This window comes from Struthio camelus, chromosome 4 (assembly GCF_040807025.1).
Source record: "Struthio camelus isolate bStrCam1 chromosome 4, bStrCam1.hap1, whole genome shotgun sequence".
In the NCBI taxonomy this organism is placed as follows: Eukaryota; Metazoa; Chordata; class Aves; order Struthioniformes; family Struthionidae; genus Struthio; species Struthio camelus.
Genome location: NC_090945.1, coordinates 5,377,738 through 5,401,230, shown reverse-complemented (window position 1 = coordinate 5,401,230; position 23,493 = coordinate 5,377,738). Strand labels below are relative to the sequence as shown.

Sequence of the window (23,493 nt, the reverse complement as noted above, 5' to 3'; positions counted from 1 at the left end):
AGTTTCTGAAAACAGAAAATGAGAACATTCAGAAATAGCACAGTGGAGTCGGAGGTCTTCAAAGCATGTGTTACAATGTAGCTTTGTTATGTGAGAAGATTCTTAAAGTTTATGAAGTAGTCCACCTTGGCAGTGCTACACAGACAAGTCTTGATAGCTGGGAACTTGCTGGAGAAACTCAACAACTTCAGCTACAAGTTTTACTTTTCTTTGTTCAGTTTTGCCATTGGCATTTACATTCAAATATATCCTCATTAAGAGAATTTGCAAGTGATGTAGCAGTCACTACAAAGAAGAAACGTGGAGACAGTCTGGACCTTGTAGGAGAATGCACTCCTAGGAGACAGATATGATTATACCTGAGGACAGTCTACTAAGAGCTTTGAGATCATTTGATTAAGTTGAACGGGTATAGCTTTACAGATCTTGCAGCTGATCAGAGTTAATAGGTTGACTACTTAACTGTAGAAGCAGAAAAGCATTTACCTTTTACTTCAGCAGTTCTTTCACAGAATTCAGGCTTCTGGATCAACTTCACCTATTGCAAGCAGGTTTAAACCATTTTTGAATACAAACGCCTTCCTAGAACTGTCAGAACCTGTCAATGCTGGCAAGCTTAGAAGACCAAGAAACCCGAACTGGAGTTTTAATCGTTTCAATAGTTACCAATTTATTTTTATAAAAAATGGTAGCAATGTAGAATACAGCAATATTTTCTGGTTCCACACACGCAGGTTGTGAACATTCCAAGCAACGTGTACATTTCGGAAGGAGGCTAGACAAGAGACTTGACCAAAGTGTTACTGAATGCGGGAAGGTTTTTAAAAAAGGTTAAAAATTAGGTATCAATAGTGTCTTCTTAATATTGCTTTCATTATTGAAGACTGAAAAAACACTTGACTTTACAGGTAAGTTTAAAAACCCGGGGGGAGGGGGGGGAAATGAGGCTGCTACAACACTGCCATACAGTCAAAAATCATACTCCAACATTCGCATACTTGATAGCAGCATTTTCCCACTGAACCACGTGAAACTATGGTAAGAAAACATCAAAGCAAAAAAAAAAAAAAAAGGCAGTTATCCATCAGTATTCAAAAACCTAGAATGAAGTCACTAAGTAGATGAACACTTACTGAGAATTAATCAATATCTACATTCTTAACTTGTTTCCCATTCTGCTCCAATAAAAACGTCAACTCGAGTGTCAGCTTTGTGTATTCTATTTTTGGCCGATTTGAGTTTTTCCAGTTTGTAGTTCACTGCATGCTTGGAATAAAGAGGGTCATTATAAATCCTTCTACACAACGAACTTTAAGGAGACAGCTGAAAATAAAATGTACTACTTGTAAACACACAAAAAAATACAAGCTTTTTTTGTTTCAAGTGACCACTGGTTCCAGATGGATTATCTTCGGTATCTACCTCTTTCACCTCTGTCTCTGTCCCGGTCACAAATCCTCTCTCTCTCTCTTTCCCGATCACGGCCTCTGTCACGTTCTCTGTCTCTTCTATTATCTCTAGGACGGTCTCGCTCCCGTTCTCGGTCCCTCTCGCGAGGCCTGCTTCTCCGACCACTGACAACTGCTTGCGTGCGGCGAAGAAAATCGTCTACCCTCATGTCGTAGTCATGCTGCGATGAAAGGATAGCTCTGTTTATTTTCTTTCCCAGGTTAAAATCCCATCCCCGCCCTTCTCCACGCAATTGGCTGTAACTTCTAGGAAAGCCCAGTATTAAAAGAAAGAGAGAGACCAAAGTCCACATTAATTGATAGCTGCAGCATAAATTTCTTCTTTCATCTTCAGGGCAGCACCCTATGTCTGTGTTTCCAATGCATGAAGCAGAAAACGTAGAGGTTTGGGGTTCAAATACCAGATACCACCAAGAGACGTGAAAACTAAGTAGCCTTCAAGATCAGCTAACGGAAATTATTTGCTTAATGATCAGCCCTGGTTTTGATGTGCCTCTGTAAGTTATAAAGCTCAAACTTTTCTGCTGATAAAGAGAAAATAACTTATTCTGCATAAGTGCAAGTGATGTTACAGACACACCCTTATTCACACTGGGCTTCAGCAGGAGAAGCTCACAGCCTGATGATTGGAAGCTATTTTGCCCAGAAAATAACACCAAACACCTCAATTTTAGAGAATGTCCTGGGAATTCTACATTTCTACATCACCTGTAAGAGAGAGGCTTTTCAAAGATGCTGGAAGTCTCTAGTCAATCTAGAAGGCTAATCTTTCAAAGGAAAGCCAAACTGCATTGTTAAGACCTGTACTTTCAAAAAACAGCAAGTCTTGGATTAGGCTATGCATGTACCCAAATTCCCTTCCATTCCTGCTCTGGCCTGCAGACTTCTCTCCCCCTCTGCCTTTGCAGACACTTACTACTCGTTTATCTCTGTATCTTGCTTCATGTGGTACGGGATGATGTCCTGAGTATGGAGGGTGAGCTTGAGGTGGAGGTGCATGGTGCTGATAGTAAGGGTGGTGTGGTGGCTGCTCCATACCTGGATACGGTGGCTACAAGAAAGTTGCACAAAGTTTGTTGAATATTCCAAAATAAAAATATGTACACAAAGCTTAGTGCTGGGAATTAAGAGGCAGAAGTTATCTTTCATCCAAAAGGAAGACACGACATCTAAATATAACCTATCACAGCATAGCGAATGTATGGCGTAATATTCTTATGAAGTCTCCATGCTTCACTACTTCTCTACCAATGTTTATTTAGAAGTTTGACCAACTCCCCTCCCCACCAACAACCCCAAAAGACACCTTCCTTCCATAACTGTCTCAAAGTGATACCATAAACTTACTTTTGCTAATTACAACTTTTTTAATATAAAAGATTATGCATACAGAATGAGTCCAGACCAGCATGGTCTCACTAGAATGAGACTTTTCAATACCATTCCCTATGGAAATACTCCTATTTTAAATGAACAAGGTTATTCTACAAGACAAACAATTAGACCAGATGTCCTGTTTAAAAAAAAACAAAAAAACAATAAAACAAAAAACACCTCTCTCTCTCGGCTGTTCCCTTCCACCTCCTTTACCAGCAAGGTCTTTCCTTCAGTTATTACTGAAGTATCTTTGCTTGCATTGTGGTTCAAAAATGAAGTAGGTGGAAATGCTGGATTTTAGGATAACTACTTGGACAACATGCAGAACAAAGAAGAGGCAGAGAAGTGATGGGAGTACCCAGAGATTTAGCTCTGTTTGAAAAAAGTCATTTTCCTCCAGTCTGACAACCTTGCTCATTTCCTTGATTTATGATAAATAAGCACTTTGTTTTAGCTGTGAAAAATAAGAGGCTACAGCAGTATTTTGACATCTGGCAACACCTTTTGCTCATTCACAGGGTACACAAAAAGCAGAAGAGAGACACTGTCATATTCACTCCATGACTACTAAGCCAATTCATTACAGTTATCCAAAATCACGACCCTCAGGGCCATGATTACAGGGAACCATGTATCCAAAATAACTAGTTACAATGAGTATTCCTCCCCACCAGACAGCAAAACCACAGCTGAATATAAGTGCACTATCAGTTAACTTTCCTGTACATAACAATATGCAAACGTACTCATACATACACTCATCCAGCTGGGAAAAAAAGTGCATTTCAGCGGAAGCTGCCATATAGGAAGACTTATCTGAATTATACTGTTCAGTACGTTATGCTACTTTCCCGCATGTTTCACTGCCATAGCAAAAAGCAAGCCCCTGCGAAACATCAACAGCATGCCAGCCCATCCCATGACCCTCTGCAGCAAGTCCACCTCTTTGATGCATTTGCTGTTTGAAAGAAAGCCAATTACCGTGAACATGTAGCTGAATACAAAATTGCATCACAGCCATTACTGGGGGCTAAAGGAGGATTCTGCTATTTCCTCACAGCTTTCAGTTTCTTGAAGGTTCAAACCAAGCCACATCCCTGCTACCATACTGCATGCTAGAATGCTGGGCTACTAGTGAAAGCAAAGGAAAGGGGAAAAACCCCCAAAACCACAAACTAAAAAACCCTGCCCCTTGATATAAGTAGTCTTTTCTCCCCCACCCCCCACTTGACACATTACAGCAAAGACACATTTTAGCAAAAGGCTGAGCGCAGATCAGGCACTTCTAGAGGGGAATGAAAAAGTCATAATCTTTAGGGAAAAATGGAGTTTAACAAGACACAAACCATTCCTTGCCATGGTGGTGGTGGTCCCATGTTGTGGAATTCCCTCACGTAATCATTGTAGGACTAAAATGAAAGACAGTAATATTAATATATGTGATGAGTGTTCTTTGGAAGTGCTGAAAGTCGAATATAAAAAGGTCCCCAAAGCCAGCATGCACTAACTTACCCCATTTAAAAATACATCTCGTCGAACTCCTGAAAATCGTCTGTTGGGAATAAAAATTTGTAGAACTAAATCCAAGTTATCCATACAGACAAGTTACCAGGGCATAAAATGAATAGCATGAACACACCTTACCTGTCTACTTCAGGATACCTGGGATCCTTTATATACCCTGTTCGAACATCAAGCAGTATTAATCAAATTTACCACATTACCAATGATAAGTCTTAAAAAAAAAAAAATACTCATTAGAATCTATCTTCCATTTTGTGTCATCTACCAAGTTTTATCTACCTGCCATTACCTTCAGTTTCAAAAGAACTTTCAAAAACTCTCTATTTCCTTCTTTGCTATAGACAGTACAGAAATACAGTACACTGTAGTAACAAAAAAAACAAACCAAAAGATATATACTCCTGGGAACTTGCACACAGTACAAAGAGAGACTTGAATTTTATTCAAACAAATTGTCTGGGAATGCCAAGCTTTGAAGATACTGTCCCCTGGCAGTCTGCACAGGGCAGTTACTACTTATTAACCATGCATTCAGCAGGATGGCATTAATCTGGGCAACTCTAAATCCAGTTTCCTAACAGGTTCTGTATACAAAATCTTTTAGAAAATTAAAAATAAGGTTAAAACATCTGGAAAGGTCCTACAGGACAATGAATTGTTACAGCCATAGTAAATTGTTGGAAGTAAACCTTCAGCTCAGCAAAATGATACAAAACACTAAGCGTGCTTCTGGTGCTAATAAAATAATACTTTTGTGCTTTGCTATTTTAAAAATTTTGTCTTGCACTCTAAATAACTGTCTTGGAAAGCCATGGAGCAGCAACAACATTCTTTTGCGTCAGAGAACACAGGCTTTGCTGTCAAGTAGGACACAGGTAAGCGCAGGTTCTTACGAAATATTTAGAAATCTACTACGGAATTAGTGGAACATATATTTCTAACAGCAGTGAAGTAAGACTCAGTGGATTACAACTGATCACTTCCTAATTCTTGCTTTCTGAAAAAGAAAACAAAGCTGCAATATTACTAGCACAGCTGTTGCATTACCCTTGCAAACATTTTAATTCTGGAGAACAACAGAAACCCATCATGAGATCCTCCTGGTGAAGTACAATGAAACACTCCCCCTCCCCCAAAAGCTTGTTAAATGTCAAGCTTAAAAATTCTCTCTGAAAACACAACCAAATGTCTACCATCATCTCTAAACATGGCTTACTAGTCAGGCAATCTCAGCTGACCTTCCCAGTTGGAAATCTCTGATAAAACATTTCAATTTGAAGATTAGTGCATTTACAAGTAGGTCCAGCCAACTGTAGCGACTGGCAGGCATTTCAACTACCTATATTGACAAAGGACTTGAGAGGATCCCCAGTAGTGAAAGGCTGAAGAATTACACAACCTCTCTCAAATTTTACTTTTACGTTCACGAGGATGTACTGAAAGGGAAAACGCTTGTGAATGGGTGTACACAAATCTTCATAGTAAGATATTAACCTGGTCTTTGGTGAAACTCAGGGGGATAGTCAATCCTTGGTTTCTTTCTGCTGTTATGAATATCATAATCCTCTGGTCGACGCCTACACAAATTAGATATTAGAGATTAAACAAGGTTGCTTGAAGAATCGTCAGAGCAGAATACCTCACAGGAATAGCTTGAGCTACCCAGGATCTCCATTTAATCATTCTGAATTCCATCTGTTTCAAAATATTCTACAGCTTCAAATTTAAACTCAAATAATCAGAAACAATAGTCAGATTAAATACCGTTCACTGTTATTTTCTGGCTACAGAAGCTTTGGTAGTTAAGGAAGGAATTCTCCCCAAATGTACCTTAATACCAAAAAGTAAAAAATTTGTCTAAAATAAAATCAAACTTATGCTTTAACATTATACTTTCCGTATTACATTTTGAGTCAACTTATTAGAAGGAAAAAAAAAAAGACTTACACAACTAAACACAGTTAAAATAGACTGTAAAATGTAACATTATATTCAGCAGGCATGGACATTGCTAAATTTGCTAGCTATTGGGCAAAGAATTCTATAAAAGCTCTACTTTCAGAACATTTGCCAGAGCATTTCCAGAAAATTGTGCATGCTTTGCAAATCTACTTCTCGCACTACAGTCTAACTTGGCAGAACGACAACATAACTTCTATTTTAAGCAGTTTACCAGTAATGCCTCAGTGCCTTTCACAAAAAAATTTAGGCACACTTAATCTTCCTAATTATTAATTAGAACTCCTTTCTATACCAGAATAGCTCTCTTTCAGAGCAGGTGGTATCTTTAAGAACTTCACTCTCATGGAGGAAGTTTGTTTATAAAACAGTTCCGTTCCAGTTGCTGTTACCTCTAATAAAAGAGCTGGAAATCAACTGCTAGTTTCACTCTGTCAAAATACATAAACATTAATGGGAGACTTGAATGCTAATACCGAAGTGTTTTTAAACATTCAGCTACAAAATCACTTTTCCCCCATCAGCAAGTATAATTCCTTATGACAAAGACATGAAATCGACACTTTCTTAAATCACTTAATTGCTGTGCAACTTGCTCAGTGATTAACAAGCTCATGTAGCTTTTCTTTTAGTTTTCAAGTCATTTCTCCACCCTCTTCCCAATTTCCATTTTTAAAGCCCACCATACCCAGTTACTAAGCTTTTTAAAATGAAAGCAGATTCTTTACTCTGAGTAAAAGGCCCCCAAAAAACAAAGCAGTTGCATCTACAGCAAAATCAGATCAAGAAAAATAAAAGCTGGTGTAAAGAATAAACATACCGCTTTCTTGTAGTTTTGAGAGTGCATTTACGACCGGTATAATATATGATAGTAACAGTTCATATAGTAGTCCAACTACTGACTTTAAGCTGTAAGCCACATACATAAATGGAGGCCCTGGCAGGCTTGAGAAGGTGTGGTGGTGTTATATGTATAGTTTGCAGTCCATTGCAAAACCTTCACTTGTGTATACTTTATTGCACTGGAAACCTCTTAGCTTAACTTCAAAAGCCATCTTGGTGTTCAGTCCTTTAAAGCCAAAAATAGGGGGGCGCTGCCAGGTTTCCTCCTACCTACTCGTTACAGTGTCCTTTAAGCTCAAGGAAATAGGGACTCTTGTTGGGCATCTGTACCTACCACAGGACGTTTCCACAAAGAGGAAACTTAACCAAAGGTTTCAGCCCAAACCATACATCAGTCTGTATGCAAAGTGGCTACACAGGGAAAAGGTGTTTGGCAGAAGGGCTAACATCAGTTCTTTGCAAAGACTTCTCCAATTCTGTAACAAGTTATACCCCCTTTTTTCTGGATAATGATGTTAAGTTCATATAGTAGTGATCAATAACCATGTCGATCCTCTAAAAATACTTTAAAAGTCCACAGGTACTGCCAGCATCTGGAAAGGTTGTATATACAGACACAGCAACAGCCATTCTTTTTGGTTTGTTGCCGGGTCTCCAAGGGCCACTTGATCCCTTTTGGAAAGGGCCTACTGTTTTCAGAAGCTCAGCAAGATGTGTGATTTCAGTGGTTACATGTTAGAGAATATTTGGCAATGGGGTTAACACATCACGGTGACACAATTTGAAACAGTCCCAATAATGCTCCTCTTGAATATCAAAATAACTTAAATATTTTATCCTCAAAATGAGGCGGCATCTTCTGCAAAATTTTAAGTGATCCTTATAAAAGTCCCATATTTGATAACGCTTATCCAGAGACACACCTGAAAGAAAAGGCTTTTACAAGATATTAACACATTTTTGGCATATAAAGATTTCCTCCTCTCGATCTAGCCTGCTCATAATAAATCCAAGCTTACCTACAGCTAACATTACACGTTGCATTATCTCAATAAAGGATCTAGTCTAAACTAGACAGCACTTTAAGAGCTTTTTTCTGCAAAAGCAAAGATCCCCATTTTCCTCTTGAAAAAATGACAGACCGGGGAACCATGTGAAATCCTCAATGAAGCCACAAACTTGTCCATGCAGCTTGATTTGAGGATTTTCTCTCTTCTTTATCGCAGGGAAAGCTTGGACGAATCACATTCCTCCATCACGTTATTCTGATACATGTGCCTATTATCAGTCCAAAGAACGTTTCTAACCTTCCCACGTCCCGAACGGGGTCTCGACGGGATGGGCGTCCTCTTGATCGGGGCTGTGAATGCATTCTTCTCTTGTGCCTCATTTTATGAATGACTTGATACAAGTCAATACTTTCATCAGGGGGGAACAGAAGACAAAGCTGGGTTCCACATTCCGGCTCAATTTCCTAGAATCAGTCGAAAGTTCAGTAGTGGTTTATAAACCAAAAGAAAAGAAAGTTTCCCCAATTACTTTGACAACATACATAAAGACACTTTGAAGAGCTTTCAGCATCACTAGAAACGGAGCAAAATACACTTACATTACCTTCCACTCTTTAGTGACTACTTAGTATTTTCATAAAATAATCCAACACTTGGGGGAACCGTATCTTCCCATGAGACACACGGGCCACATCACTGCTTTGCTATAAAATCAGAGGACTGTTTTTAATCACAAAGAAAATGATCATCTATTCACAGAGAGAAAAGTAACACATGTAGGAAAAAAAAAAATCCATTCTAGCTTCATAAAAGCCATGGCCTGATGAAGATGACTATTATCATTCGAAAATGAGTTCCTCAGACCTGACAGATCCACAAAAACATAAGCTCAAAGCTTGACAGCAGTCAAAAAAAGCAAATAAAATGTTCAGGATTGTTACAAAGGGAGCGGAGAACAAGAAAAATCACTATACCACACTGAAAGTCCATGTTCCACCCACACATTGAATACTGGGTGCAGTTCTGACACCTTCATCTCAAAAAAAGAGGGGGTGACAAGGATAGCTAAACGTGTGGAACAATTCCTACAAGGAACAATCGAGCAGGTCAGGACTCGTCAGCCTAGAAAAGAAAGGAATTTGTGGAGTATGGGGGAGAAATAGGACCATCAAATGAAGTTAACAGGAGCCAGGTGCAAAACAATCCAAAGAGGCCCTTCTTCCACATGGTGAGTGCAGGCTTGGGGAACGCCTTACCAAAGGATGTCATAGATGCGAGAAGCTCACAGAAGTTCTAAGGGAGACTGAACGAGTCCTCAGCAGAGGGGTCCACTGGGGGGTTATGCAAAATGTAAATGGACAAACCACAACCACTTCAAGAAATAAACCAAGTTGAACAGCTGGAAGCTGGGAGAATAAGCACCATGCAATGCAATGCTTGTCCTATACCCAATGGTACTGCAACTTTATAAAGACAAAAATACTGACTGCAACTCTATAGCGTTAAGTGGACAAAAACATTTAAAAACATCTTTCCTTGATCATTTAACAGAAACCAAGTTAAGTGTCATACAAAAAAAGATTTCAATAAGTTTGAACAAGAGAAATTCAATTTTACTTCTGCTACCCAACACAGTGAAAGCGACCATGTGCTAAATAACTCAAGGAGTCTACGTTTTCCATACACTATGGGCATTATGGAACTCCCATCCTGCCTTAGGAAAGCAGAGCCTATTAAGTTATTTTAATCAAGACTAGGTTACTTCAGATGACAGCAGCAATGTAATTGTACTCTGCCATGTCTCACAAGACAAAGAGCCACCCCACTTGAAACGTATAGGTATATACCTTGTAATAGTACAGCCCATGCCCTAAGCAACACAGTAGCTAAGAACAACACAATGCAGAAGACAGCTGAGAACACCAGAATTAGTTCTTAAAAACCAATGCTCTACCGCTCTGGAAGTCATACAATGCAAGCCACATTACATTTGGATCTCCAATTTTGCAGCATCAAATACAATTTATTGCCAAGATGACAAAACTGGCACTGTACTAAGTGCCTTTGCCCCTAAATTTATAGGGGGAACTGATCTAAAAGACACCCAATCTTCTGTATGTATAAAGCTGTAAGCAAGCACTAAAAATGGATTATTGGAGAGAAAAGAAAAAAGGAAAAAGAAGAAAAGAACAAACCTGTCCATCGCGTCCAATCTTCACTGGCTTATGTTCATTCCAAGGATTGGTCAGATGAGCAGATTTAGTGAAGGGCAATTCACGCCTAAATATGCAAGTGGCATCATTTATAGTTTTGTCTCCATTCTTTGTAAAAAAAATGCATACAATAGGACATTGCATACAGAATAATCTCATTAGCCTTTGTATTGACAGGACTCTGAACGAATAGTTTATGTTTCGGTAACAGAACTAAAGATTACATTTTGACTAATTCTAGTATTAACTAGCATAGTCTATATTGTGACGTCCTATCTTATTAATAGGAAAAAAAAAAAAGTCTTTCTACAATATCAAGACTGTGCTTGCTTATTATTGCACTAACCTAAATCTGAATACGCTCACCAGGTTCCGCCTGAGGTGGTAGCTACATGTATTCTTGATAGTAACATCATGAAAATAAGGGCCTGAGCAACCTGATCTAGCTTTTTGAAGCCAGCCCTGCTTTGAACTGCAAGCTGGAGCCTGTAGCTTCCAGAGGTCCTTTCTAACCTAGATTTTTCTATGATTTGAAGCCTCACTTTTCCTGTTTCCACTTTTTGTCAACACAAGTGCTCATGTAACCGTGCACGGAATTCAGAGGACTGACATAGCTCACTTTCTTACGAGATATTTAAAATATTTTCTTTAAGATATACTCAGTTAAATCAATGAACTTACTGTTCACATCCAATATATTATGGAAATATCAATATTATTTCAAATGATTTTAAAATAAAAGCATTTTTCTTGGTTTAGCCAGATTCTGAGGTCTGACTGAAGACAGAACTGCCCTTCAAATTTTTTTCTGTTCTCCACAACTGTCCATCCAAGCAAGCAGTTGATTTTACCCAAAGACTTCAGAATACAGTTTTCTAATTTCAGTACAAGAGACTAGTGACAGAACATAACGAAGCGTTAAAAATCTCTAAGTGACTTAGTTGTCTACACAAGAAAACATTTGCTATAGCTCATGTACATGTATAGCATGTATACATGTATATGTATCCTCCCTACCTCATTTCTAGGTACCTAGAAATGAGGTAGGGAGGATACATATACATAGAAATGAGATTATAATGCCTCATTACTAAAAAGCAATACAAATGAAATATTATTTACCTGCAAATCCAGTCAATTTTAAAGACACCTCCCAACATTTTTGCATTCATTCCTGCAGGCAGCACCCAGTGTATAGGTGATCCTCCATGGTGGGACTCTGAAGACAGCCTTGCAAATCCTAAAGGATTTCACATGAATTGTAACAAAGAGGCAATAGAAAAGCTATTAAACATAAAAGGTCACTTTCGCTTACCTTGGAATTTGCCACTCTCTCTTACAGAAAATATCAAAATAACGCTCCTCGCTGATCTAAATGCGGCATTAAGCTTCTTTTCATTCACGGGAAGCGTTGACCACACTCCCTAAAACGAAACAACCCCCCACCCCGCACCAAAACATAAGTTAATCTCAAGTGATTTAGCTAACCAAAGACTTTAGGTGTGTACGTTAGGTGGGAAAAACGAGACCAAAATAGCGTTCTGAGATAAAGTGTCACAGGCAGCTGAAATGGAGAGAAATGTATTACTAGACTCAGTTCCTTCCAAAAAAAAAAAAAAAAAAAAAAACCAAAAAAACCAAAACAAAAGCCCCCCACTTTTTGGCCTGCCCCATGATAAAAATTGTAAAACATTGGCTTTTCAATCTTTTCTGAACACTGCAGGTGCATTTAGATCACCTGCATAGTTTCATTTGTAACTATTGTGGAAAGCCAGGAAAACCTTGACCTTTAGTTTTTAAGTTGTGTGACTCTGCGAGTTGATCATTACATAAAAACAAACACAAAATAGGAAAACACAGCAGCATCTGTGCAGGAGGATAGGTATGTAGAACTAAATAACCCTGTTGATATGACAGATTAGTAGAGAGCTTGGAAACTTTCTAACTCTTTTAGTGAACGGACAAAAGTAGAGCAATGTTTTAAATTGGCAAGACAACTCCAAGTAGTTTTTTCCAGCCTCTCCAAACCCTGCTTGCTAGTTCATACCTCTTCCCTTCTGCCAGACATTTGTGCAGCCATGCACCAAAAAACCTCAACACAGACGGAGGTACCAATTTAGCTGTAGAATGACCAATTTCTTGCATTACTTTTCAGCAAGATCAGCTCCACAGACCATTTCCCTGGGCAAACTGAAAGGAGGAGCTTAAGATGGTTTAACATGCTTTAAACTCAGAATATGATCTGGCAGCTAGCTGCTACCAAAGGTGTTCCTCCTGCTTCCCTTGCTCCTTAAGGCATCCTTCACATCCTACTCTGTGTCCAGACTAGTGCTTGTCTGACCCTTTGGAAATCCAATTCATTGGGTTGAGTCACCAGAGAACTGGTTTTTTCCCCCTCCCTGTTATTAGCTTTCCATCAGATTTATATTGCTTTAGGCTCTTTGCAAAGCCATGTTGCAAGTTAGAGCAATTTTTATGTTGGCTCCACCACAAAAGCCAGCTTCATTCCAAGAAACTGCAATGGCAAAGCACTAATGTCCATACACTGAGGCAAAGCAACCACTCCAACAGCTTTAGGAATTAGTATGCTCATATGTCCCAGTATGTTCTGGGACAACAGAACAGACGTTGTCCCAGAAACAGCTAAACCGAGCATCAGTCAGCTTCCCTACACAGACCAGACTCAAAATGAAAAAAAGAAGTGTCCAGGAAGTTACATTTTAAGAGTAAGAGGCTTAATGTTACTCTTATTTCTGATGTTACTCTTAGTTTCCTTAATAGGATCTTCTGTTCCACACATACTGCGTAACAGTAAATCAGTTTTTTTTTTTTTCCTCCAGATCCTCTTCCAAACACTTCACATGCAACTTCTTTACTGTGAGGGTGACAGAGCTCTGGAACAGGTTGCCCAGAGAGGCTGTGGAGTCTCCTTCCCTGGAGATAATCAAAACCTGCCTGGACGCGATCCTGGGAAACATGCTCTAGGTGACCCTGTTTGAGCAGGGGGGTTGGACTAGATGATCTCCAGAGGTCCCTTCCAACCTCAGCCATTCTGCGATTCTGATCTGTGAACCCAAGGGGCCTGGTACCATTTCTCAGCAGCTTAAGTCCACTGCACTGGAATCCCTTACAAGAGATTCCTTTGCACTAGCAGTACCATGCATACATTTCTGCAATAAGGGCTCAGATTCCTGAACCAACTGAAATACTTTTTTAATAGCGTTAGATCTAAGCCAAAGCAACCTTCTGAACCTGCTCACAGCACGGTGAGATGAAGACAGGTGCCAATGAAGGGGAAAAAAATGCAACCATGGCACAGCCAATGTAGGTTGGTTTAGGATGCCATCAAACTGATCTCGAAGGCAACTGTGGAAAGATGGTTCAAATAACTGAGAACTGCCTTCCAGCCAGTACCTTCATTCAGAGCCCAGCAACTATTTGGGGACCCAACACCCTTACTACCTTTGAGGGTTTGGTGGATGACACAAGAGGTTAAATAATTCTGCATTCTTTCAAGTGTACTTCCATAGCACGACAGAACTTAAGTCACTACAGTGGAGATGGAAGTTCCAGGGCAGCTGATGAATACTGACAGAACAACAGTTTTAGTGCCACGTTGTCAAAATTTAACCAACGAAGTCCAGAGAAACAAACTCTACGCTCCAACAAGGAATACAAATACATGATCTCATAGAATTTCCTTACTTAGGGGAGCAGTGATCATGATGCTACATTACCCTTCTGAACAGTGCTCCTGCCAGAGACATCTGAACAATGCTGTGGCCCAGGCAAAGTTCATGAAAAGTCAAATCAGCTCGCTACAGTTGAGCCAATCCAATGGCTCAGTGTCACCAAGTGGAGGTGACGCCACACTGCTCCCCATGCTCTCGCTGCTTATCCTCTATCAGGCATGATACTTATCTGACCACAGAGGAAAATTTAACAAAAAAGTGCCAATTGCAAAGAAAAGTCACCGTTGCACTGAAATGCAAAGCATCCCCTACCCAACGGAACCAGCAAATCCATGTGCTGAACATATCCAAGACTACTGCTTGCCACAAGTCAGATTCTGATGGTGCAATTCTTACAGTAACTTCTGAAAAGCTGTAAAATCTTAAAAAAGCACAAAAATCACCTTTTAGAATTTCTGAGTGAACACGGAAATTATTTCTTTATTGCAACAGTTTATTCTACTTGATTTAAAAAATTAGATCTCCACCTTGCCTAACAAATAATGGCAACATTGCATACATTCATTGCATTTTGCAATTGTTTCTGGACACATCTTCAACTGATCAGTTTTACAAAAAAAGTACGAGGTTCCTCTTCCAAAGGAGAGGAAAAAAAAATCACTCAAATAGCAAGTTGTTTGACCCAGCTCTGATGCTATCCATTGCCAACTGCTCCCTCAAGAGTTTCAGTGGCAGATTGAACTCCAGTCTTGGCTCTTGCACGGCTTAAGCACCCTTTTAACCGTAGTCTGCCAAGATAAAGGACTGATGGTCTAGAAACTTCTCTAGATTATAATAGAAGCCAAGTAGCCAGCCTTAAAGAATCAAGGAGCAGTAATTATTTCATACTTGTCTCTACCCAAGATTTAAGTGACAGAGAAAAGACTGTATATACCAGTACGTATAGTTTGTGTTTGCAAATAGTCAATGTAATCATCTGAAGGAAATTTAACATACCTTAGCTTTAGCAAGTGACACGTTTTCATGGTTATTACTCTTGATGAGGAAAAACCTTGCATCTTGGAGAATGTATTTAAGTTTACTTGTTTGGTCTGAAAAAACAAAGCGTCAAATAAGCTGAAATGTAAATATTTACAGTTTTTTAAAAACTGTTGCAAGTGTAGATAGTTTTTTTCTTTTTTCCAAGATATACTGTATCCCACCCAGTTCCTGCCTACATATCAAGACAGTCAACCACCCAAAACTTTAAACTTGAAGTTCAAGTTGTAGAGCACAAAATGCCAAGCTTTACAGGAGTAAGGGAAACCAAATCAAAACTAAAACTTCAGTACTTAAGATAAAGAGGAGGGGAAAAAGAAAGAAAAAAAAAAAGCACAATTCAGTGATGTTCCGATATATAGTATTTGTAGCCTTGCTTAAGAATCTTTGGATAAACACTGGGAAACATTTGTATCAACAGGAGTCCTCCAACAGAGGACATTCTGAGACATTCCTTTTTTCAAAGGCAGGCATCTTATTTCTTGCTTTGCTGCTTCCCCGAAGAGCAAAACAGGACAACTTCTTGCATCTCACTCAAAACATGCAAAAGTAACTCCAGATTTACTCATTATGCTCATAACAGTAAAGTGTTCAAATTGAATTATATCGGAACATTACTACTTAGACATAATTTAATGAACAGAGACAATGGCTTGTTATGGGGCATGCATTAAAAATTCAAATTTAAATGATACCTTTTTGGACAGCACGAACGGAAGATGATAATTTCTCATGCTTCTTTTCTGAACCTGCGTTTAGCCAAAGTACATTTGTTCAGATTGAGCCTTAATAGAGATAATATACAATTTCTACAGCCTTGTCACATACAATTTTCATTCATGACAAATTATGCTTTCTGGCGCGCACCCACACACACAAAAAATACTGTTCAATGTGCACGAGTGTTTTGATTTATTTTTTGGTTTTGGGTAGTTTGGTTTGGGTTTGTTTTTTTTAAATAGTATTTGAACAGTTTCCTACTCAGAAAACTAGTCACTGAATCATCATCTTCCAAGTTTAAAACAAAAAAAAGTGAAAATTCCACTTAAGCAACAGAATAGCATTAAAGTAACAAGAAAGCCTACTTCCCCCCAAAGGTATCCACGCACAACATGCCAGAAGTCAATACCAAATTTTACCAAGCTACACACCCCATAAATTTCTACAGCCAGCTACATTTACTTTAGTTTACACAATAAGATTTGATGCAAGTCAGGACAACAAGCCATAAAAGGAAAGAATACCTGCATAGGATTCTGAGGCAGAACTTCCACTTCTGTCAAAAACAATTGGAGAGATACCTCTAGCTCTCTTCCTCTCCTTCTTTTTCTCATCTAAAAGCCCCCAAAACAAACAACAGCGGTATCGTAAAGATCAAGTGGCAGACAAAAATCAGATAAAAAGTACTGAGACAGGCAAATAATATCTGTAACGAGGAAGTTAGCATTTGGCTTGCACATGAAAATCCTGGTTGCTCTCCATAACGCTCCTCCCAGAATACCATGCACAAAAGAAGAAAACAATACTCCAAATTTTCATGCACGAAAGGAAGACAAACATCTAAAAATTCCATGCAAAGGTTAGAATTCATTTACGAGGTGTTTAAAGCAAGGGTGTTCTCGTTCTCCTCTCCAGCCTTTAGCCAAATTTGCAACACGCACAGCACCAGCTGTGTTGTGATAGTGATACTGCCTCTTGTTTGCCCAAAGCTCAGTAAAATGGCAAGAGCTATGAAAACTAACCACTGTGGCACATAGGCAATTATTTCCACTCTCAAAAGAGTTAAAATTTTATGCAGACCTTTCAAGAATAATTATTATTGCTTCACTTGTCTTAAACTACACCTTCCTGTTCTCTATTTCCAGACAGCAGAGCTTAGCCAAAAGACTGGGGTTAAGTTATACAAGAGGACCACATATGCAGACTTCAGACAAGGAAGCTATGCAAGACAAATCTTAACAAGGCTGTAAGCCTTTTTCTTATCAAATAAAACTATGTCACAAACTCTCCAGTGTGTCCCACTTATATTACAGAGATCACCTTTTTCAAGACTCACTTAATCCAAACTCTTTATGTCTACTTATACAAAGAGAACTAGGTGGAAAAATTTGAGCTATCATGCAGAAAAAAGGGGTTTGCCATGAACCTGAAATTTTCTGAACAACGCCGTATTTGTGACATTAACTGATCCTGACTTACAGAACGAAATGTTATAACAGACAACTGCAAAGCAACCGTTTCTCGTTTCTGCTTAAAGCATTTTTTGGTTTTAAGCCTGTCTTAACAGCTAATCGTTTCAACCTAGATTTTGACTTCTGATGCTGAAGGCAGCCAGTATTAAGACTCAACTATTTAATATAATCCCTTCTTCAGGGAGCTAGTACTATGTCTCACACCACTCTACCTGACCATTCATCTACATGAATGCAGAAAAACTCACCATCAGCTTCAAGTGAATTCATTGCATAGGAAACTAAGCCATGAGATGCATAAGGAAACATTAACTCTAACATTTGAAAGTATTAAACAGCAAAGTAGAAGCAATTGAGCACTACGTTTCTTCAGCATGGAAGTCCTGAAATCCACAAGTCTTGGTGTAAAAGGATGCTACTTTCTAGTATAATTCTCCTTTGCCTACTGATATTTCGTTTTACATCCTACTTGTGCTTCCAGGAGTTAGTTTTGACGTTGGTCCTGAAGTGGTATTTGTAAAAGCAACCAAACTTTTAGTGGTGAAGTATTTCAAATTGGCATGCCAAAAGTTACCTACCCGATGCATCCGAACCGGAACCAGATCTGACTGACCCATCTGTGAATGATGCGGATTCAGAATCAGAATCACTGGCTTCACTTCGCGTGTCATAGTCATTTCCTTCCTTCTGATCTCGCTCATCCTGTTCATACTCTTCTTCGTCCTCCTCCCCATCTTCTTCCACATCTTCATCCTCCTCCCCTTCATCATCTTCCTCTTCCTCCATTCCTTCCTCCTCGTTCTCTGTATTGCCTTGTTCAGAAGAGCCACTACTGCCAGTCTCATGATCTGAGCAATACTCTTCAGAATTCACCTCTTCTTTGGAAGAATGGCTGGATCTGCTTGGTCGTCTATCCATATCATGCCTGATTCTCTGATGTTTAAAAAAAAAGTGAATCAGCAGTCATAAAACATTGTCAGGATGCACACACAGTCCTAAGAGAATGTGCCTTATAAAAGTCTCATATAACTGTTTTATTTATAAGGCAGCAAGAACATTTACTACCTCTGAACCATCTGGTGTGGAAGACTTTGCCCTTCTGTCAATATCCCTCTTCCGCATGCAAGTTTTTTCTGGTTGTCCTTTATAAGGTTCCCTGGAACTGCTTGACATGCGCATCTTTCGATCACCATCTGGACGCTTGTTTCTATCAGGCCTCTGATATTCCTCATTCTTGTATTCTGATACTGGCTTTCCTTTCGTACTCACTATTCTCTTGTTATTGCTAACTGATGAACTAGGTGGCTTTGGCACCATTTGCCTTGAAGAATGCACAGAAGGTTTTTGTCTTTTGCTTTCAGCATTTTCCATCCTGTCACTTTTTCTTTTTGATCCTTAAATAAAAAGAGATATCAAGTTCAATGTTATTTTGTGTATCAAACTGGAAACTGTGCAGAAATCCCTAGTTTCTCTAGACTGATAATTCTCCCAAAGTCATAGGTAGCATCTTCCAGTTTTAAGCTTCACCTTAGTATGTTTTTTCTACAGTGATACCCCAAACTGCTCATTAGGAACAGTCGATATTCTGAAAATATATACAATTTAAAAATAGCAATCAATTTTTCAGGCTTTCATAGGCTTTAACACTTTCTAGATTTAATATACGGGGAACATTAATTCCAATGCTTAAGGAATTGTCCTAAAGCCAAATTACCAACTGAGCAGGACCAGACTTTGAAATCCTCTTGCTCCTTTTATGTTTCACTTCATTGAACCGAGAAGTACAGTGATTTTTCTAGCAGCAAATACACTCACAAAAAGCCAAACTCAGCAACTCCTTCTGAGACAAAAGGAAACCAAATTAAACATCTGTTCAAAGTGTCAGATGAGAAAGCAGATGCCCACGCAAGACTGATCTTTGGAACTCTTTACTTCTGTGATACAGGCTGTTAAGAGCTGTTACTTCAAAGACTTTAATCCTGTTAATACAGATGTTTTTACTGCCTACTTTCCTGTAGGACCTCCAAAGTCACCTACCCTTTTTCTCACTTTTATCTTGCTCACTATCGGGGTTATATAACTCATCATCTTGGTCAGGAGCATCAGTCAAAATGTCATCCAGAACATTGAGTTCACCATCTGAAACCAAAATACTTAAGTTAAAAAACGCTATTAACAGTCTGAAGATGCAACCTACAGTATAACTAGTATTAACAGACCAGAAATTTTCCCTTAAGTTTATGCACCTGCCATACTGCGAAATTAAAATCTTCTTGATTTTGTTCACAACGAAAAGGATCAATCAAAGCCAATAACAGTAGTAAAATATGTTACAGGATACCCTTAGGCCTCCAAATAAGGTCTGAGCTGGCTACTCGTGTCACGCAAGCTTTGAAGAACAGTTGACCTACAAATGAATGGCTTGAAAAAAAAAACTGTACAAAATTAGACAAAAAGGAAAGTGGGAGGTAGCCCAAATGCCATAAACAGAAGAGGCACCTCTGTCCTCAAAATCCTGAGGAAGGGGACTTACACCTCAAACTATTTCCCTTTCTCCCTTGCTATTTTATTGTTGTTGCTGTATTAGAAAGGGGAATTTTGTGGTTCACCTACAAGGACAGAAAACCCAGCAGGGCAAAGGAAGATAATAAGATCATAAGCCATGGTGCTCCAGTGAAGAGGTAGAAAGCAGCACGTATTTGCTGCACAATTAATTCTGAACTGCTCTGAAGGAAAACTAAAATCAATTCACCCTGACCAAAAGGCATCACAAGTTTAAGGAAATTAATGCTAGAGAAGTTGAATGACCACTCTTGGTCACACAACTCTTTAAAGTTGTCATTGTTTCCAACTGTGCTTCACTTTGATTGAAACCCATGGGAATATATAGTGATTCTGGTAGATGAGGGTTTCATCAGATATAAGACTGCAGATCTATATTCCAGGCACTTTCAAAGTGAGAACGGACTAAGCATGAACATGCAAAGGGATAAATAATAGAAAAGGCATTAATTTCAGAATTTCATATGACTTCTAAACTCTGGAATTCTTAGCTCTTTCACTCTATTTTACTATCAGCGATTATACTTTCTGCGTTTACTCATTTCAGGGAAAGGAGAGCAAACTCCAAGGATTCAGCTAGTTGACGACATCTGTTAAAGACACATTGTGCAACATTATGAAGCAGCACGTAAGGACTTCCATGCTGGATGAAATCACAGGTAAAGCAGCAAACAAAATCCTCCAAGGTTTGGCAACTTGACTATCTCAATATCTTAAACTGTGCCACAACAAAGACACAATTCTCCCATTCCATTGGGAAAAATATTATCATTTTATCTCTGCTATATATGCCTGCATCTGAGTTCAACACAGTGTGCTAGCTTCCCTGCTCGCATTTCCCAGATGATCCGTGGCAGAGGAACGTAGAAGTTGTCGTAAAACTGCACAGTTACTGCACCTAATGCAAAGGAAGCGGTGCAGAAAGGTAGTCTGAGCCTTTCACTGGCAGCTTGCCATTAGAGGACGTTTAAATATAACATGAAGCTACATCATCATTCTCTTGGGAGCAAATATTCACATTTGTTGACACCTATATCCCCAGCAAATACTTCTGCTGCTGTTGATGAGAGATGTACAGCCCGGAATCTGGCTATTACAATTGCTAAATATCTGCTGCAATTCCATGGCTTAAATTGTGCTTCCCCATAGAAGACTAGGCAAGTTTACAAATAAGATTTTACTACTGGAGACCAATGAAAAAGAGGTGTACTAGGCTCAGAATATTCAATATATCATCCATATCAGACCACAAACATTGAACCTCAGGGTTGTTCCACTTCTGAGGAGGCAACAGTACACTTGAGCAAACTACATTTACCTTAACTACTGCAGTAGCATTCAGAGGTGTTAAGAGATTGAGGTAGCAGCTGGTCCAGAAATAAATGAGAAGGTAATGAAAATTTAATGGAGGAAGCAAGTCTGACATAGCCTCTGTGAAGAATCCCTTCAGGGTTAGAGGGGCCTGATTTATAGTTGGAACCTTAAACAAAAAAAGGCAGTCTGACCACATGGTTCTCTTCTCTCCCTTGCCCCAGCTCTTCTTCTCAACTAACTTCTGTGAGATAATTCCACTAACTGAACTGTCACTGTTAGCGCTCAACCTGATTAGCAAGATAAATTGGCTCAGAGAGGGCAATCAGGAAAACCACAAAAGGAGGAGCACAAAAGGGGCAGAGGGACAGATTTCTCAGTTCATGACTGCTAGAGGGGAAGGTCCAAAGGGGTACCTCTTCCATTTCACAACAGACAATCCCAACTGTGCCCTCCTGCAACACATCTTGTGTTGACTCCAGGGTGTGTTGGACTCTTCCGTGAACAATTTTAACTCACCTGAAACAGCAAAAAAGTAACCCAGGGAAGGTTTTTTTCTCTGCTGGCCATGAGAGTTAAATCTGCTCAAGGAAGGGTCCAAACAAGCATCTGAGTTGGCAAAAGAAAGGGTATAAGATCAGGCGACTTAAAGCAGAAAGGATAAGCGAGATTTATTTCCAGTTTCCCAAAGCAGTGAAATAGCATTTCTCTTTTGGAAGGAGCAAAGAAACAACATCACATTTACAGTGAAGACAAGTTCAGTTACAAATGAATGTGCATTAACAGCTGCAAATAAGTAATAATCATAGGCCTCCCATAGGGGAGAAAATTAAAAACAGATTAAAATGCGAAACATAAAAATGTTTTTCGGTTGCTACTCATATCTCAGCCATTATCAATAATTAAAAAAACAAGACAAAATAAGAAAATCCAAGCTAACCTGGATAAATCGTAATATGAAAATGAATTTACAGAAGGCAATAGTAAATATTTCATTTTCACTGCTCTTCTCCAATGGAAGCTCTAGCCTAATTGAACAGAACCTAGTCATAGCATGCCTCACAGTTCTTAAATGCCAAGTTGCTAATGCTAAGATTCAAAAAATCAGAAATAATTTTACTCATTAGCACTAACAAAATAAAACGGGAATTTCTGACATGATCTACTTTCGCAAGGAATATTAGACATAGCAAACTTTCACCGCTTTGAACAAAAGACATTTTGCTGCATCTATCCTACAAAAAATCTTCCATGAAATGCATCCCATGGAAATCCAAAAGAGAGTAATCAGCGATCCTTTACTTTTATTCTATAATAGGTTACATTGCTATTATTTATGCTAACCACCTAACAGCAATCTTCCACAGTTAAACGATGCTTTCATTTTTTAACAAATGAATTTAGTGAAGGCTAATTTATAGAAATCAGTTTGTCATAGAAAGCATATGCATCATGTCAGATTCTGCATACCATGAAAATTAGCAGTGTTCTGAATATACGTTACCCTGGAAACGGTCAACTTTCATTTCAAGTATATTTACCCACAGTGCCCAGTAAGCATAACTGACTCTGCACAAGACAGTAAAATAAAGCAGAAAATATCACAAAAAAGTGCAATTTAAGCTTCCAATTGCAAAATTATAGCCCATATTCCTTCATGGAAAATCCTATTAAAAAAGGATGGCTAGCCATCAGAGAAGAAATAAAACAAAGCTGATACTTTCTGTTGGAAGATAACCAGTAGCAATCGACAGCTTATACTGAAACATGTATAAGCAGTAAACTTATTCTTGTCCCCGCTGCTCGAGTCACCTTGCCCTCAGCCCGCCGCCGCCGGGCACCGCATTACGGTGCGACAGCCCCAGCACCTCAGCGCGCCCGGGAAGCGTTTCACCACACGCAGCACCCCTCTGGGTGCCGAGGGGCCCCGGGACGTCTAACAGTTGTCGAAACCGCCCCCACATGGCGCCTCCAACCCCCGCTACCTCTCAACTCTCCTCGCAGACGCCCCCCAGGGCGAAGGCCCAGCACCAGCAACCGAGTAGGCCTCGGAAAAGGAAAGGGGGCTCGGGCGATGTGGTGCCTCCCCCACCCGAGCCGTTTCCCCTCACCAGGGCCCTGCCACCGCCCCCAGCCCTAATGCCGGGTACCTTTCTCCTCCCGACTGTCCGCCGCCATCCCGCCGCCGCGACGCGTCGAGCGCCTAAGATGGAGGATCGCTCTTCCTGCGCGGAACGATTCCCCCTTCCCACAATGCACCGCTTTGTTTACGCTCTGCGCGTCACAGGACGATGGGCGGAAAG

The 23,493-nt window shown here is 39.6% G+C and overlaps 1 protein-coding gene across 4 annotated transcripts; it reads right to left on the bottom strand.

The window, feature by feature from the left end:
- Positions 1 to 644: 644 nt before the first annotated feature.
- YTHDC1 (YTH N6-methyladenosine RNA binding protein C1) lies at positions 645 to 23,493 on the bottom strand. 4 transcript variants are annotated; one of them, XM_068941136.1, is made up of 18 exons: positions 23,341 to 23,478; positions 21,710 to 21,799; positions 19,355 to 19,456; positions 18,383 to 18,711; positions 17,896 to 18,250; positions 16,370 to 16,459; positions 15,821 to 15,874; positions 15,084 to 15,178; positions 11,711 to 11,819; positions 11,518 to 11,635; positions 10,378 to 10,462; positions 8,480 to 8,646; positions 5,865 to 5,947; positions 4,491 to 4,527; positions 4,359 to 4,398; positions 4,193 to 4,255; positions 2,386 to 2,520; positions 645 to 1,630 (listed from the first exon to the last, which is right to left on the bottom strand). In XM_068941136.1, exons 1-18 carry the CDS (start codon positions 23,366 to 23,368, stop codon positions 1,406 to 1,408), a joined length of 2,205 nt encoding a protein of 734 aa, XP_068797237.1. In that variant the 5' UTR covers positions 23,369 to 23,478; the 3' UTR covers positions 645 to 1,405. The 4 variants fall into 4 exon arrangements, with proteins under 4 accessions (XP_068797237.1, XP_068797239.1, XP_068797238.1 ...); XM_068941138.1 differs by lacking the exon at positions 21,710 to 21,799 and having other exon boundaries at positions 23,341 to 23,493; XM_068941137.1 differs by lacking the exon at positions 15,821 to 15,874 and having other exon boundaries at positions 23,341 to 23,471.